At 37.2% G+C, this 18,751-nt stretch overlaps 1 protein-coding gene and 1 pseudogene across 1 annotated transcript in view; both read left to right on the forward strand.

Moving 5' to 3' along the window:
* Positions 1-2,941: 2,941 nt before the first annotated feature.
* The window catches only part of ACBD6 (acyl-CoA binding domain containing 6), a 109,811-nt gene continuing 94,001 nt past the window's right edge, over positions 2,942-18,751 (forward strand). The window contains exons 1-3 of the mRNA XM_016141154.2: positions 2,942-3,538; positions 8,475-8,539; positions 11,081-11,177. Coding sequence (XP_015996640.2) covers positions 3,317-3,538; positions 8,475-8,539; positions 11,081-11,177 — 384 coding nt within the window. The 5' untranslated portion in view covers positions 2,942-3,316. The remainder of the gene's footprint in view (positions 3,539-8,474; positions 8,540-11,080; positions 11,178-18,751) is intronic.
* On the forward strand, positions 16,103-16,221 carry LOC118613165 (annotated as a pseudogene).

Raw genomic sequence — 18,751 nt, forward strand, 5'->3', positions numbered from 1 at the left:
TTGTAAAAGTTCTAGTCCCTCAAAGACCTTGATAGTTGGGGAGTTTTAATTGAATCTTGAAGAAATCGAATGTTCTCGAATGTCAATGCTCTCCAGCCAGAGACCTCTGGGAAGGCACCTATGGGAAACGGAGTTGTATTTATTATCTGTTGCAGCGAGGAAGAACTCACTCCATAGAGAACTACAGGCTGTCTCGATAAGAAGGTGCTCAGAAAGAACCTATTATAGGATTTGGGCTTTGGTTGGTGACTTGAGGGAGAGGCTAAGGAAGCAGGGGTTTCCTCTTGTTTAGATGCTGTCAGAAAGGCGGGCGAATCTATGATTAGGTATTTTGATATGTTTTATCTGTAGTGAGAGAAAACTAGTATGAGAATAATGCTACAATTTATAAAGAAGTAGTACTCACTCATTTTGGCCAAGAGAAAAGGTGTTTGGTATTTTGTGGTCTTGTTTTTGCCTGTGGTTAGACAAACGTATGAAGTGCTTTCCTTTGTCTTATTTTATCATGGATTCAGAATAACCTTGTCTGAGGTTGGTATTTCACGAGATTATTTCTAACGGAATAATATGGCTTAGCTAGGAGAAACAGGGCAGCTTCTGAATGCCAGCAGCTTCTCTTCTTACCAGCTTCTCTTCTTATCAGCTTCTCTTACTTATTAGTTTCTCTTATTACCTTCTCTACTTTGCTTTTCTACTGTGCAGCCTTAGGCAAGTTACTTAATCACTCTGTGCTGATTTCCTATGTCTAATGACTCTATAAACCTGAAACATTAAAGATTAAGTCCTCTAAACAGAAGGGGATTCAATAAGTTATCACTTCTTAACTGCAAGAATTTATTCATCAGCCATTACTGGACCAGATTCTGAGTGCTTTGAGAGCAGGGACTAACAGTGGCACATTCTGGATACTGGTAAAATCAAACACAAACCAGACTTGAAAATTTCCTGAGCAGGCAAAACTAGTTTAGTCACACAAGACAAGTTTAATTTAGCTTATTTTGCTAACTTGACCGGAGTCGCTTCTTAAGTTTGTCTCTGAAAGTCATAAGCAAAAGTTAAATTGTTCCCCAAAATTGATATGCGGTAACCACTAACCAATTATCTTTCATTTTAGAAAATTCTAATACTATAACCAATTACTATGGAGATAAAATAGTCACTGACTTCACACTATACAAGCTGCTCTGTAACAATATATCTTTGAGCCTCAGTCCATGTTTTGGTTTGAGTGTTTGGGGCTTGCAAATTGTCTTATTGTTACATGCACAATAAACTTTTACAAATTACTGCTTAAATGATTCATTACTTTTGTTTTTTTTAAATGATCTTTTGACAATACTCAAGAAATGTTTATTGAATCCTGATCCAAGCTTTCTCATCTTCCTGCCTTTTCTCCTTGTTCTCACATACTGTCTACCCTTCTCCCATGCCACCTGCCTAAAGTCTAACCCCAAAGGTTCAATACCATTCTTTAGAACACCTTCTTTGCACTATTCTGATGGCGCTTATTAGTGTTTTCAGTATTAAAGAAATATAGTATTTTTTTTTAAATTACACTTAGGACATAAATAGTAAATGTTAACTATTGTAATCATGTTATAGTTTTTGTATAGTTTTTTGAGTTGCTTTAGGGCAGAATCATGTCTTACTTTTTGGTTTCACATTACAGTGTCTGCAAAGCACAGCATCAAAGGCCAAACTTGGAAGGAGAATCATGCCTGAGAGATGAGGACTAGGGTCCCCATAAAGCTGAGAGATGGGAGGGCACAGGCATGCAAAGCAAGACACAGAGAGGACTGACTCTACCAACCATTTACACAGTTTGGGTGGCGAAGGCGTTCTGTCTCATTCATTATTCAAGTTAGAATCTGTTGGTTGAGCATAAATTAAATCAGAAGGCTTTGGCTAGAAATAAATAATATTTATTCAAAGGTTTTAATGTTTACAACCAGAAATAAAACTGGGCAGAATAAGAAAGAGAAGCTGAGGTTCTTATAGTAAAAAAGTACATTCTTAAGAAGCAATACTGCATTCTTAGCCTCTGGATTGGTGGGAGATGGTAATCTTCTAGAATGGCAGTCCCCAACCTTTTTGCCTCCAAGGTGTGGTGCTCTCATGAGAAGCTATCACTCGGTGATCTGAGGTGGAGCTGAGGCAGTGGGAGCAGCGACAAATACAAATGAAGCTTCCATCGCTGGTCCCTAGCTCACCTCATGTTATGAGGCCTGGCTCCTAACAGGCTGCGGTATGTCCCCGCCCTCCCCAGCGAAGGGGAACTGGGGACACCTGTTCTAGAATACTGGTGGTGTAGATAATGGATGTCAGGTGAGCTAAGTAAGTGAGCATTCTTTCCGTAGTCTTTGAGCGGTATAATCAGACGTTACCTGCTGATTGGATGGGTATCCAGCCATTGAGGCAGGACTGAAAAGTGCGTAAATTTCAGTCTCCAGGCTAGTTTAAACAAGAATGATCATGTTCTCGGAACCCAACCTACTTGATTTTAATTTAGCAGCTTGACTACAGTAGCTCCATTTTATTTCTACACTCTGTGCCAAACTCTCAAGCAACAGATGCTGGGTTCAGAGGCCTCTTTGGGGTCGCCAGGGACACACAACACTGCAGGCAGGGGCTCAGGCGGAACCTTCCTCCTCAGTTTCCTGTTTCCCACGACTCCGCTTCTATTGCTACACAACCATATCTAAGGCCTTCCCTCGCCCGGTGGCCTATCTCGACAACGGGTTCCGAAACTGTGACTTGTTATTGCAACCAAACAATTAACGGACACCCAAACGACTGAAGACAGTTTCTCCGCGTAGCGTCTCCCCACCGCGTCCCAGGAGCAGGCCTTAACGCGTGACGTGTAACAGGGAACAGCGCACACCAGCCCCACTGGCGCAGAGCGCAGCCGGCGCGTGCTCACGGGCGCGTGCTCGTGCGCACGCCGCTCGCGCTCACGTCGCCCCGCCCCTGCCGCTCATCGTTTTCTCTCTCGGACCTGCTGGCTGCGTTTCTCCCAGACCCCCGAGCGGTTGGAGGGACCCTAGGCGACCCTGAGCGTATAATTAGCTCCGGGAAATCAGAGGAAACTGGATCTGCGGAGAAGGGCAGCGGAGGAGGGTAGCAGAGCCTACCCTGCACGCTGAGTAGGGGAAATGGGAAGGAGACAGAGTTAGGTGAGGGAACGCGGAGTAAGTGAGCTGGGGTCGGACTGCAGCTCCGGCTCGGGACCCAGACTGGTCGGCCAGGCCCTCTAGCCGGTGTTACACCCGCTCTGAAGAGGGCAGAGCGGACACAGGCACGGACCGGGCAAGGACACATGGCCTCTCCATTCCTGCCCGCGGGGGCCACCACTGGCGACAGTGGCGGGGAGCTGAGCTCAGGAGACGACTCCGGTGATGTAGAATCCCTCCAGAGCCCCGAGACCGAGGCATCCAGGAGCCTGGCAGAGCTGTTTGAGAAGGCTGCAGCACACCTCCAGGGCCTGATTCACGTGGCCAGCAGGGAGCAGCTCTTGTATCTGTATGCCAGGTACAAGCAGGTAAAGTCGCAGGGAGGGGGTGGGTGCGAGAGCGGCCAGAGGCCTTTTTCCAAGAAAGACTAATAGTAAATGTGCTTGGTTAATGGCTAGTAATGAAGTGAGTGTGCGTGTGTGTTCTGTTTTGTTTTGTTTTTAATCTGCACTGAATGATGAGCATTCTGGACGTGGAAAGGACCAGTCTGCTCTCTAGGAGTGATGTTTAGCTGGACACCCAATGGCAGTTTCCCTGTGTCTTCTCTGACTTGCTCCGTGACCTTGCACTTTTTATCAGCTTCATAACCTTTGTAAAATGAGGATGACAAATTAAGATTTCTCATTCACTCTTGCCAGAGGGTCCAATGGATGTAAATATGGTAATGTTTAAAACAATGTTTTGAGATCCAATAGAATGATATGGTTGTTAATTAAAAGAGTGATGCAATACAAAATAAAGTATTATTACTTTTACTATTTAAATTTTTTTAACTCTAAAAATCATAACTCGTGTTTTGACTGAATCCGCTTCTGTCTGTTAGATACAATTACAAAAATTTTAGAGCTAGTAAACACCAGATGAAATAATGTCCTTCTTTAACCGAAAAGGAAAGGGATGCCCAAAGAGAGTAGATAACTTGCCTAGGGTCATACAGATAAATCAGTCAGAATTAAAACTAGCTTGTAGCTCCAGACTCTTTCTAAGGCTCTGAACTTTACCTGGAAATATGGAAATAAAAATAATAATGTTATATAAGATTTATCATTCAAAGAGTCATTGGTTAGGTACCAGAAAGAAAAATAATTGCTTTATCATCAACAAATACTTATTCAACACTTTTGTGTGCAAAATACTTGGATGTTATGCTTACATCCAAGAAGCAAAAGCATTATGATACTTGTCTTGAAGAGACTTACAAAGATAATTGAGGAGTCTATATGTAAACATTGAAAAATTGCTGACATTGTTAAGTAACAGTTCAGGGAAACTAGCTGTTTGGAATACTGGAAGCAATGAAGTGTTAGATAATAGCCCATTTTATTTTATTAAAATTTTAAAACTTCTTTGGCCTCTTGGTATCTATTTTCCCATTTATTCTTTTTTAAAAAAATAGTTGCGAGGTTCCTCTGTAGTCAACTGAAAATATTGAATACAGCTGAATCTTCTTTTGAGGGTAGATGAATATCAGTTAAAGTGACCTGAGAGATATAGTTGTAGGTACAAAGGGTATAAATCATTGTGTTGAATGAAAATTGCCCCTGTATTGGCCTTGGAATTTGCTTTCTTTCAAAAGCTCTAAGTATCTATTTTCTGTTTGGTCATTTACCCTGTCCTAATAACATTAAAATGAGACTTGATTATTTAACAAGAATTTTTTGAATATTGTGGTAGGACCTGTTACATGTCCAACTGGTGACTTTTCTGGGCAGTAGCAGACTAACTTTCTCCAAATTCCCTAGAGAAAATTTTTTTTCTTTCTAGGACTTTATCAATATCAGTGTCATCATTATTAAATATCCGATTTCCAAGACAGTGAACTCCAGTCACCTGGCATCTGGCAGTCATTCTCTCTCAGGTGTACCCACTTCATCCAAATAGTCTGGAAGAGGCGTATCCCTCACCCTTTCAAGAACTTGACATTAGGGTGTTTAGAGATATTCTGTATCTGGAAAATAAAATTCTTCGTTATTAGAGAATAAGAATATGCTTACTTACTTATGACTTCAGGACACCGTTGTCATCAGTCTCGTCTATATATTATTTTTAACAGAATTCTGAAAGTGTTAAAAATAGTGTCTTTGATAGAATAACAAAGTTGAAAGACCAATATAATTTTTGTAGGCTGAATGAGGTAAGGTTGTCAGCAGAAAAATGATAAAAGTATGCTGAGATCTGAATCTATTTCTCTCAAGCAGAGCCCGAAAGTTACCTAACGTAAAAGCTGATTTAGTCTCAGATAACTCTGTGTCTTCAAAATTATCTTTGAAGTTTCAAAAAGATCATACCAATTAAGTTTTTTTTTTTTTTCTTTTCGGTCCTCTGAGCATTAGCCTACGTTCTCCCAGCAAAAGGTAATTGATCCTGGTGAAAACTATAGGACAATGAAAATTTCAAACTCCTGTTGGTTTCATTTAATGGAACCTTCAGCGCCAGCACAAGTGAAGCTACTTAGCTTGTCCTCCTGCTTTACCCTGGGTTCACTAGGTTCATTGGCTTTTGCCATTGTCAACCTTTGTTGAAATAATCTGTTCTAAAGACACTGGATATAGACATACATACATACATATGCACATACATACATACATCTATATGTATGTGTATATATATATATCAGATAACAGTATTTAGGTGCTCTGTTAAAGTGGTACATTTTATAACTCTGCTTTATAACTTACAATTCATTATCTAGTGATTTGGAAACTTGCTCATGATGTCCTAAAATTCCCGTAGTTTTATTTCTTAGTCTTTTCTGGATCCAGAGCTATTCTTTGAATTTGGGAATACAAAAGCTGCTTCATCAGTTGGAATACAAGGTCAGCTGCTGAATGTTTATTTTCAGTTCACGTAATGGTGTGGAAGTAGGTGATCTCAGTCTGGTAGGGTGTTCCTCTTCACGAGATCATCCAGGGGCTCAGTCCTTTTTCTATCTTGTACCTCAGCCATCCTCTAAAGGCATTTCTCAAATTATTGTCTACAGACCCCAGAGAATTGCTGAAACTTTCTCAGGGGATCTATCAGGTGAAGCTATTTGCAAAATAGTACTAAGACCCAATTTGCCTTTTTTCGATGCTGTATGGTGGATAAAACTGCAGATGCATTGGTATGAATCAAGGCCCTGGCAGTAAACTGTACTAGAGTCATATTTCTTTACCATCATGTACTCAGAGTTAAAAAAAAAAAAAGCCAGTTTTACTTAAAAATGTCTTTGATGAAGCAGTAAAAATCATTGATTTTTATTGAATATTAACTCTTGAGTATAAGTCTTTTTAATATTGTGTTTGATGGAATTGGGGGTACACACTAAGTATTTCTGCTGCATACTGAGTTATGTCAGGTATTTTGAGGAAAAGCCCTTGTGTAATTTTTGAGTTGCAAGCTGTGCTATCCACTTTTTTAAATTAAACATTATTTTTACTTAATGGAACAACTCACAGATAAACTATGCTTATTTGGATTTGAGTACTTGGCAGACAGTTTCTTGAAAATGAATGAAACGAGCCTGTCATTTTAAGGAAAACAACTGACAGTATTTGTTGCCAATGATAAATAATATTTGAGCCTTCAAGCGAAAATTAGAAAATTGGAAAATCTGTATCTGCCAAGTGAGTTTGACAGCTTCCTAATACTTAAAACACTTTTTTGATGAGATTGGTGATATCTTTAATGGTAATGAACTTTTGCTATTGTGTAATGAAATGTGTCAACATTTGGAAGGTCTGCATAAGTCAGTGAACCATATTTTCCAAATATTGCATGGAATGATATTACAAATTATGTTAAAAACCCATTGAGTGGAAGTCAGACCAATGAATTTTAATGTTAACAGTATGAAATTTTTTTTGATATGAGTTCAGATTCCAGATTGCAACTAACCTTAAAGAAGCTGCCACTTGTTGAGTTTTGGTGTGGTATCAAAAAAGAATATCCAAAATTATCTGAAAATGCTACTAAAATACTTTTTTTCTATAGCATATCTGTGTGAAGCTGAATTTTCTTCATATACTTCAGCCAAAGCAGCACATTGCAATAGATTGAATGCAGAAGTAGATTTAAGAATATACTAAGGCAGATGTTAGAGATTTGCAAAATGTAAAGCAGTGTCACTTTTTTCACGAAATTTTTTTGCTTTAGATTAGATAGTGATTTTTCATAAAATTTCGTTATTTATGTTAACATGTAATGAGTTTATTATTTTTAAATTAATACATATTTTATAATGTCTTCGTTTTTAATACAGTAAATATTAATAGATATAACCCACGTAAACAAAAGTTCTTTGGGGTCCTCAGTTTCTAAGAGAGGGACAGGTTCGTAAGACCAAAAAGTTTGAGATCTGCTGCCATAAGATCCCCTTTCCACGGCCAGAGAAGGTTCATCATCACCACAAGCAAGTTTTAGCCATGACAAAGGGAAAGGAAAGGACAAGCCCTTTCCTGTATTAGGTGCAATGATTGAGTTAAAAACAGTTTCTTAAAGGCTGTATTCTAATAGGAAGATGAGGCTTTATACAAATCTTTTCAACACAAAGTAAAAATGATATCATAGATTGTATTATACAGAGTTTATCAAAAAGAGAGATTACGTCTGGTGGTGGGAACCAGGGGCTGTTTAGCAATTCTGCACTTGTGCATTTGCATGAATTTCATTTATGCTTATTCACGGTGTGGATAATTATACTTTAACTAGATTAGAAGTAATGAGATTATTATGGAATAGATAGAATTTATATTGTTAAGAAACCCTTGAAATTTTTTTTGCACAACTTTCAACATTTAAATTTGTATTGATTACTTTCGTAGTAGGGCACTTTCAAAGGAGTGTGTTTGGGGTAATGAAATGCTGATAGTGTTATGAGAATGAGCATAAACTGTAAAGCTTGTTTATTGCATGTTTAAAAATTCTATGTAATTGGTAATAAGGATTGCATAATCTATATTTATAATTTGTCATATATAATTTGTCTATTAACTTAGGAATGCAACTGTTTGTCACTCCTATTTTTAAATGTATTATAGTATTAGATAACAGTTGTTTTGTGCAGTAAGTCAAAGCAGCCTGAATTCCAAGTTTGTTTTTTTGTTTGCCTTTGTAAAAAATGTTAAAATTTGTTATTCTGTAGATGTAAATATTTTCTAATACCTAGTTATTAAGTATGCATTATAAATACAAAAATAAAAAAGTTTCTCTGGAATTTCATGAAAAATAAATTCTTGATTTCCACCCTCCCCCCCCTTCATTTAGGTCAAAGTTGGAAATTGCAATACTACTAAACCAAGCTTCTTTGATTTTGAAGGAAAGCAAAAATGGTAAGACATTCTTAGAATCTAATGAAGTTGTTGGAAATGGTTTAGGTGTTTAGGAATTAGAGTCGTGAGCAGATTAAAGAATTATTTTTATATTAATCCCTCCGCTGTAGACTGCTGAGGGCAGGCGATTGAGAGAGATTAAAAGCAGATCCTGCTTTCAGCTAAGTCTCCTAAAGGATTCTCATGCCATGGTGTTGGTACATAGTTCACAACAGACGTACATTCCTTACATAAGAATAGCTTCTTGGAGATTTTCCTTACTCAACATACAGTCCCTAGTGGGTCACCACTTCTCCCTCTGAGGGGTCTTTGGAAGGCCAGGAGGACAGAAGAGCAGGGTAGATCCCCATTTCTTACTGTTCTCCCTGCCTCAACTTCCCATCCTTTCTCCAGTCCTCTTGCGTTCCTTGCCCCTCCCCACCACAGTGAGGATGTGCTTATCATAACCTCTTGGGAAGAAGGAAAAAGAAATCAGGTACTGAATTCACTTCTTTCCTGAATACATACAGATTATGCCCTCCTCAATTTTTTACTTATGATTCAGAGGTTCTCTTATCATATGAAACTTTACCTACTCTAAATGAAAAAAAGAGAAATTACACACAATTGGAAACCTTAGTTATAGCAGGAGGCACTTTGAAGAATTAGCCCAGAATTAAATATATAGAGGGTAGGGTTTTTTTTTTTTTTTAAAATGAAATATGGTTAGAGAGAAGTATTAAAAATGGATTCCAACTTTACATTCTAGAGCAGTGCTGCTCAAAATGTGGTCCCCTGGACAAGTTGCCTGTGTGCGAACTGTTTGTCACTAAGTTGCAAGGAGATGCAGAGCTTGAACCGGATGTAAATCAGCTATGGCGTTAAGTGCACTATTTAGTTCAACTGACGTGTGTGTATATAGGACATTCTCTGAAGAAAGCAGTGCTTCGATTTGCATTCTGGCACAAGCTTTCTTTGCCAGTGATAACGAGAAGTTCTCTGACTGGCACTTTATTACCGTTGTAGAGAATACCTGACATAACTTTTATTATGAGCGAGTTTTGTTTCTAGAATTTCATAACCACCATTTTTTTTTTTGCAATAGTTGCCTGTTTTTCATTTCTTAAAATGATTTATTAAGTTTAGGTTTTACAACCATTATAATAAAAATTCAGGCAAGAATCATCATTGGATGCTAAAACCATGAGATGAAAAGCTACTGGGGAATAATATTTATGCAGTGGGACCCACAGGTTACTTAATCACAAAGAAGAAAGTGGGAGAGACCACTTTTACCAAGTCGTCTGTCTTATCGTTAACGATGGGACAAACTGGTAACACGTGCCTCCTGACATGATGCTTTGTAAGGGATATGTCACCCATATTTTGCTCTTAACAAAATGTTCAACATGAGCTAATCATGATGAATTGTTTTGGGGACAAAACACTCTGTAGTTGAAGAAACAATCAGACAAATCCAAAGTGAGGGATATTTTATAAGCAATTGGTTTGGACTCTTAAACATTCAGTATTATGGAAGACAAAAAAGGCTAAAAATACATGCAACTTAGTGCTGTGTGTGAATCTTGATTGGCTCCTGGTCTGGGAGAAGAGCTATAAAAGATATTGGCAAATCAGGGAAATCTGAATGGCTGTTATACATTTACATAATAGTAATGATGTTAAATTTCCTCACTTTGATATATGCTGTTATATTTAGGGATAAAGTTTTAGGATGTAAACAAGGAACTCTCAAGAGAGTCAATAAAAATAAATTAGAAATCTTCAGAGTTATATTCATCCTAGGAGCAAGAAGGCAGAAAAAACTGGGGTTGAGTTCTGTTTTACAGTGGATCAGTGCATCTGCGTCCTGGTTGGAAGCAGAAAAAATTGATGGGGAAAAACTGAGAAGGAGCTTGTCCTGGCAGCTTGCAGAAAAGAATAAAAAGATGACTTGGAAGGGGACTCAGGACTGAAATATTACTCTTGGTATTTATACTGCAGGAAGTCCCCACCTTCTTACTCAGTATCATTGCCGTCCTTACCAGCTCTTATTTTGAAGTCCCTCCCTGAGGCTTCAGGATCCACTACTAGCAACTTATAGACTAGATATGAATTTTTTCAGGGAATATTGTTTTGTGTGATGATTAGTTTCCATAGTACCATAAGCATAATTAATTCATAAGATGGGAACTACTTTTATTGGTCTGTACATCAGCCATTTTCAATAGGGGTGAAAGTTGGGGGAGTTATAAAATCTTAGATATTACAGTGATTCATGGTCTTCAAAAATTCAACAGATATGCATTATTTATGGTTATTAAAATTTCATGGGAGAGGGTGATTAGGAAAAAGACATCTAAAAAGGCTCCTCACTTTGGGTGATGAGGTCTGTATGGCTGTAGACCAATGTGAATGCAAAAAGAGAGGGTACTCATCTATGGTTTATTGTATCTATATCCCCAGACTCGTAAAATGTATATGTCAATTTATTTAATAATGAAAAGAAGTATGCAGTTTGCTTTACTCACAGTTAATGATGGATCATTTTGAATATTCTAGGGAAGCGTGGAAGGCGCTTAGTGATTCAAGCCCGAGCCAGGCAATGCAGGAGTATATTGCGGCAGTTAAAAAATTAGATCCAGGTTGGAATCCCCAGGTAAGATCTAATGGTTATCAATAATACCTCCCAAACACATATCCTCTTTGTCTCAAATAAATGTTTAAAACTTAATTTAGGCTTAAGTAATGTTCTTAAAGTTTTATATTCTCAAATCAAAATAATATAAACTTACTGTTGTTTATCCATCCAAAATACATTGCTTAAATTTTAACGTAACTAGCTACTGATACTGAGGATATCTCTGAATTGTAGAGAATTTTTAAAAGCATAACAATAATTTCAATCATGTAAAAACATTTCAAAATTTGAAAGAGTTTAAAATGAGATCATTATTATCTTTAGAAATGGTAGGTTTCTCTTTTTTATAAGCACCTGTGCAAGTACAAAATTCTTATTGATAAGAGATAAGATTTGAATAAGACACGCCTTCTGCCTGCATGTAGTTGAAAGTATATTAGAGAAGACAAAACATACTAAAATATGATAATAGCATAAAACAACAACAACAAACTACTGTGGGATCCAGCTTCGGACTTTGAGGGCATTGGATATTGTTCACTTAAATGTACCCTCTTTTTCTAGTATATATATGTATTAGAGAACATCTAGAAAGAATTTAATAAAGGTGGGGTTGCTATTGTATTAAAACATTTTTAAACCATGGTTGACAGGTGCTTCACTGGGGTAAAGGCTGGATGAATACAATGTCACAAATACAAAGTGAATCTGTTTCTTTTCAATAAAAATATTCAGGCCAAACTTTTCAGTGGTAAATGAATTGAGCAGTTTCGAATGCTTTTAGTGATTAGTGGTTTTATGGGTATGTATTATCAGTATGAAAGAATTTTGTTCCATGAATCATAGAATCTTAAAATGGCAGAGTTGTGAGGAACAGTTAAGATTCTCTATCATGACATATAAAAGTGTGTCTTAATTATGAGTATAAAGGGGTGGAGATGACCAGCCTAGGATATCTTCAGTGACACGACTGCCTTGTGGAGGTCGCTGAAACATTCCCTAATGTCTTTGATGTGCATAAGTATTCATTCTTAGAAATATTCCATTTTATTAATATCGTTTATAAAACATCAAGTTTGCATACAACTACACATCAGAAAGCTAGAAACTTAAAATCCGAAATTCAGTGGTCAAAACAGGTTCCCCTGTGAGCTGAACTCAGCCTGAACACATGGCACAATGTTTGAAAAAACAAAGCCAACCGCGAATGGGAACGCCTTTGGGCGACTGCTTCATCCTCAGGTGCAGTCTGTGGTCTCAGTTCTTCCTATTGATTTACGCTCAGCTGTTCAGATGCCTGACCTACAGAGGCATTTGAGTTTGTAACTTCTGATAAATGACAAAACTTATGATTTCTTACCTTAATTACTGAGTAAAATTCTGTTAACTCTGACTCTTATAAATGCTTGCAGAGTCCATGTGGTTAGGTAGTTCTTCCTTATGGAAATCTAGATAGGCATTAAGGATGCTTGTTAAAAATATCTAACTCTTACCTATTGAATGTAAACTTGAGTAAACTAAGCAGAACCAAGGGCACTTTCAAATAAAGATGACCCTTCAGTACATTGTTCTGAAAATATTTTAACATAATCTAGTTGTAAAGAGGTATTTTGTATTTTATTTACATTTTAATTGTTAGATTAGACACCCTGAACTGGTCCCCTTTGACTCAGCCTTTTTTTCTCCTTGTTTTTGACTAGTATGGACAGATCATAACCTCAGTCTCAAGAGATTTGGTATTTATTTAGTTCATTATCTTTTAGGTTAAAGAATAATTTATAAAACAATAACAACTCATATGCTGAATGTGCTATTGTCCTTTGAAATTTTCACAAAACTTAATTAGAAACGATTGTCTGCATTTTAAGAATGAGAAAATTTAGGCCCTCAAAGGTTTAGTACCTTGCCAGCTGGTAATGGTGGTGCCGGGACTTGGACCTATGTTTGTATGAGTCCAGAGGCCCCGTCTTAACCACTCTGTTCTCTGCTCTATAACTGACATTTCGCATATATATCATGTAAGCTTATGTGCACATATATGTATAAAAATTTCAAGTAAAGGTAGTTCCTTTTTTAATCCAAGCTACATGGTACCTTCAAATATAAAATGATCAATGCTTTTTAAAATGCAACCCTTTGAGTATGTTTTATGTTATGTTTCATCTTATCTCAAGAATGTTTTGAATGTCTAATGTAATCAAGGCAATTCTTTTTTTTTTTTTTCTGAGGAGAGGAGGGTGCATTTTTATTTTGGTGGGGAGATACTTTGAGACTATGTAGGTATCTTTTTCCTAATCAGATTTCACCCACTAGTTTTAATATCCATTAATGATTTTCTAACTCCCTCATTTCTTCTTCATTTATTAGTTAGCATTCCACTGTAAAGATGGGCTTTCCTTTCTCCCCCATTATTTATTTATTCACTCATTGTCAAGAACTGTGCAAGGTCTAGGGTTGTACTCTACTTGCAAGCTAATAAGTTAGTTTATTACTGTTTCTTAGATGCTGCCAGAGGTGCGAGACTTCTGGGTCTGAGCCAAAGGACTTTATTACTCATGTCATAGCAAACTGCATAAGCTGCATTTGATTCGCATCAGGTTCTCGTGTGCCCTAAGTCCCCCAGGATAAGGCAGGTGGGCCTAGATGGATTTCTGCATACACAGTGCTCCAAGGAGGGAGCATTGAGCTTTGGGGATTCACCACTTTCAAAACAGGTGGAAACAAGCCTGCTCTTTGTCAGTGGCTGGGAAGACACTACCTCATCCCTGAAGGTAGCTTAACCCTGAGAAACTGCCCGGGTAAGGAGTGGTCACAGCTTGGCATAGTGAGTGAGAATGTGTAGGGACACTCAAGGCCGGTGGTTGATTGCTTCTCCCAACATTCATCTGTTTATATCAGTATTATTCATAGGTTTCTCTCTTATTCAACGGGTTGTAATCTATTATCAACATTATTTAATTAGCCACTGGGAGCCCCTTAAGATGACTTCTGTGTCCTTTTGATATGTCCTCATTATTCTTTGAGCATTTTCTTACTTTCTGGCACAAGATGTTTCAGGCTATGTTAGTTTCCTATGGTTGCCTTGGCAAACTATCACAAACTGGTACTTTGTAGTTTAAAACAGCAGAAATTTATTTTCTGGCAGTTCTGGAGGCTAGAGGTCTGAAATCAAGGCGTTAGCAGAGCTTTGTAGGCTCTCGGGAAGAATCCTTCTTTGCCTCCATCAGCTTCTGGTCGCCTCAGGTATTTCTTAGCTTTTGGCAGCATAACTCCAGTCTCTGTCTCCGTCTTCACTTGGCTTTCTTCCCTGGGGTCTCCGTATCTGTATCGCCCTCTTCTTTCTTTTACATAGACACCGGTCGTCTTAACGCACCCCCAGTTTTAATGAGATACAATCGACATATAACACTGTAAGTTTAAGGTGTACAATGTGTTGATTTGATCACCTTCATCATGTCACATAATTACTGTTTCTTTTTTTGTGGTGAGAACATTTAAGATCTCTCTTAGCAACTTCCAAGTATGTAATGCAGTATTATTAACTATAATCGCCATCTTGTACATTAGATCCCCAGGACTTACTCATCTTAAAACTGGAAGTTTGTGGTCTTAAACCAAGGTTTTCCACTCTTCCCTCTTTCCCCCAGGCCCCTAGTAAACAACACTCTACACTCTGTTTCTGTAAGTTCGGCTTTTTTAGATTCCACATATAAGTGACATACAGTATTTGTCTTTCTCTGTCTCATTTCACTTAGTATAGTGCCCTCAGGGTCCGTTCATGATGTAAGTGGCAGAATTTCCTTCTTTCTCATGGTTGAATGTTATTCCTGTGTGTGTGTCTTTGTGTATGTATATGTGTATGTGTGTGTATATGGTCTGGCAGGCATAAGTCATTAAATAAGTACGTAAATATTATAGTGTAGTAGAAGGTGATTAATGCTGTGGGGTGAAGGCAGGGGAGAAGGTTGGGGTTTACAGGAGCCGAGGTTGCAATTTTAAATAAGATGGTCAAGGGGCACATGGAATATTCTGTTACAAGGATTATGGCTCTTACTCTGAGTGAGAAAGGAAATACACTCTTTGATTATAAACTTATAAAAAGATACAGGTATTCTATATTGTCCAATAAATAACATTTTAATGAAAGTAGTACAGGCATATGGAAATAAAAATTCGGACAGTTCGGAAGAGTATTAAATGAAACTGAAGTTTCTTGCCCTGTACATCATATTCAGTCCTATTTTTAGAAGTGTCTGTTTGTGACTGATATTGTAATTCTGCATGGCTACCTCCAAAACATTAAACTCTAAATTCTTTCTTTTTAACAAATGTTCTTTGTAAATTGAACGTATATTTGTCTGACATAGATGAAGGTTAATTTGGATAGTTTCTGCGGTTTCTGTTTGCATTCTGCCTGTTCGTGCTCACTCAGTAAAACCTCGTGTGACCACCAGAGGGAGCAAAGTTCATTATAAATAAGACACTATGTTCTCAGGAATTCTAGGGCTGGTAGTATTGTTAATACTTTGGTTCTCACTGAACATCTAATCTTTTGCCTTTATTCTTTTTTTTTTTGACTCCTTAGATCTTTAAAACTTTTATGTTTATTTTGGATCTTATTAGTACCTTTATTTTTCTTCCCGGTATGACGACTCTTAGACTAGCATCCATTTGTTGCATTATATTTATATATTGTCCATGAAGATGAATAGCATAGATATGGAAACTGACACTCTACTCTCTTTTGTTTTGATAGCCAAATAAGTGGTTATTTATCCAGTACCATCTAGCCTTTGAAAACTGTGGTTTTTATAGTATTGTCTATTTATCTTTTACCTATAAAAATTCATCGAACATAAGAGCAGATAAATTTGCACATAAAGCATGCTTACCTATAAAAGTAGTTAGAACTTTTGGAATTTCTGTTTAGAAAATGATTCGGTGTCTATGGCCACGCCACCCTGAACGTGCCCGATCCCGTCTGATCTCAGAAGCTAAGCAGGGTCAGTCCTGGTTAGAACTTGGCTGGAAGACCACCTAGGAATACAAGGCGCTGTAGGCGTTAAGACAAAACAAAACAAAAACAATGAGGCAAATATGTTTTTTGCCAAAAATTTATCTTATTTGATTTTTTTCTCAACATTCAGATTTAATTTTCTGTTGACTATCTGATACTGCTGTTGAATTGGGTTTCTTTTCTCTAGCTTCGTTATGCTAGATTCGTTCTTCAAGCTGCATTTTCTCATGTGTTAAACTCTCATCTCAGAAAGAACCTCATCTGACCTTTTTACTTGATAGTACTATGTCTAGCTTAAAGGCTCCTCAGAGCCTAGGACCATGTCAGATTTAGCTTTGCGCCCCGACTGTGCTGTCCACAAGGTTTAGCACGAGGTTTAGCAACTGCAGGAGTGGTAGGGAGAAACATCATCGCGCGCTGAAATCTCCGGCAAAACAATATCTCATCATGCAGAGTTTTGCTTTATGATATTCCTGTGGTCTTTACCACATTCAAGTCTTAATTCAAAATGCACTTTCCCCGTGTGTGTGTATTTTAATCTCTTCAGCAACATTGTTAGTACATAACCAAAATGCTGAATTTTCTATTTATTAGGTAGTTTTTTTAGAAATTAAAATAGCATCCTGCATACCTCATGCAATATAAATGCTAGCTGAATTAAATAAACTAATCCCCCTAATTCTGAGCAGGATCAGTTGTGCCCTGGAACTTGAGGAAACAAGAGGGAGCCAGAAGAGGGTTAGAAATCAGGTCCTGAGTGTAAAGGGATTAGTGTGATTTGAGAAAGAAATCAGAATATTCTGAGAACTATTTAGCAGGTATTTAGCACAGAATAGGGTTGCAGTATTTACTGCCCTACATCTTACTGTTCTCTACCTTCTGATCTTGGTTCAAGTTGTATTCTCCTCTCTGCTTAACTAGATGAACTTTGCTCATCCTTCAAGAGTAAGTTCCGGGCACTTTTACCTCTAGGAATCTTGTCCTCATTCCTTGAACCACACTGAGATAGGCAGAGTGCCTCTTCCCTGGGGTCCATACTTGCACTGTACTTACCACTTTGAATCGAAATGACCTTTCTCTTCCATCATACTGTAAACGTTCCCGGATTTAAGATGACATCTCACTCATGTTTATATTCCCTGTACCCACGCAGTCTCTGAAACAGCTGGCCTGGCAGTCCCGCGTGTGTGACACAGAAAGACGGCTGGGGACAGTTCGAACCCACATGCCCCATATCGCAGTCGGCTAGATTACTTTAGTACCGAGTGTGCTCTTCGGCTTGTTTCTGCTTTCTGTAGCTTTCCCAATTATAATAGCACCAAGTTAATTTAAAAAATCAAGTTACAACCTTGTATACTTTAAATTCTGAAGTCACTCACTATCTTTGTTCCTTTTTACGTGGATTGGTGTGTGTCTATGTTTTCTCAGATATGTTCTATCTGGATTAATTGAGGTAGATTAATTGCGTTAAAGGCTGTATTCTTTAGCACAAACATGAAAAATAATGTCATATTTACTACAAATGGAATTGTGGGCGAGCTGAAGGAAAGCAGAGACTTTACAAGAGGTTGAAGGATATTTGAAATAGGCATTTGTCTAGGGTAAATCTATTTTTAAAGAAGAGCTTTATGGAACAGAAGAATTTTGCTTCTGGAAAATCCAAAATTCTTAGTCCGCATTGTATTGTTCAGATTTAGGTAAATTAAATTGTTTTTTAATCCAGTGGGCTATAGAGGGCAGTGTTTCACAGTTTAAAGTTACTGTGATTCCCTGCGAAGATAAATACACTTATATTGTGCTTACTTTGTATTTGTTTCTTTTATAGACACATATTACAGTAACTGTAAGGTTAGAAATTAATTTTTTTAGCTGTATGTAGTCAAAATATAATATTTCAGTGAAAGATAATGTTATAGCTTCAATAAAGAACATAGCTTTATATCCAAAAATGTTATGGCCTTAGAATAATAGATGAGAACTAAAAATGGAAAAAGACTTTGTTGTCTTGTTCAATTCACATAATACAAATAAGCAACGTAAATTTCACTTGGTAATCTAAATTTATTAGAAAATTTAGAGAACATTAGTATATTTTGTAACTAAAAATATCTTTTACAAAAAATTCTTAAGGCTTTCTTGTGCAATAGAGCATTATCTATTTCTTTGTAAATAAAGAAATTATACATTTGATTAGACTAATTAAAGCCACAGGCAAAAAAGAAATAATCTAGGAATAGTTCTTTTTATATAGGTTATTATTTCAGGTTTGTTTTAGTTTAAAAAAACAACTGGAATATATTAATTAGGAATTAGAAATTGAAACTGAATTTTTTCTCTAATTATTTTTCCAGATTATAAAGAGATTGTTTTTTCTACCAAAAGCCATTTGTTCTAGTAGCAGAACTCTATTATACATATATTTTATTATTAGGAACAGAGGTTGAATATATTTTGGGTCAAATTTATTAGCCTCCATAAGCAAGTAATTTCTGTTACAGTAAAACATCGTGAATTAGTAAAAACATAAAGTGATCTACCCTACTGACTTTGTAAAGGGTTGTACAATATGGAACTA

Source organism: Rousettus aegyptiacus, unplaced genomic scaffold (assembly GCF_014176215.1).
Source record: "Rousettus aegyptiacus isolate mRouAeg1 unplaced genomic scaffold, mRouAeg1.p scaffold_m13_p_17, whole genome shotgun sequence".
Classification (NCBI taxonomy): Eukaryota; Metazoa; Chordata; class Mammalia; order Chiroptera; family Pteropodidae; genus Rousettus; species Rousettus aegyptiacus.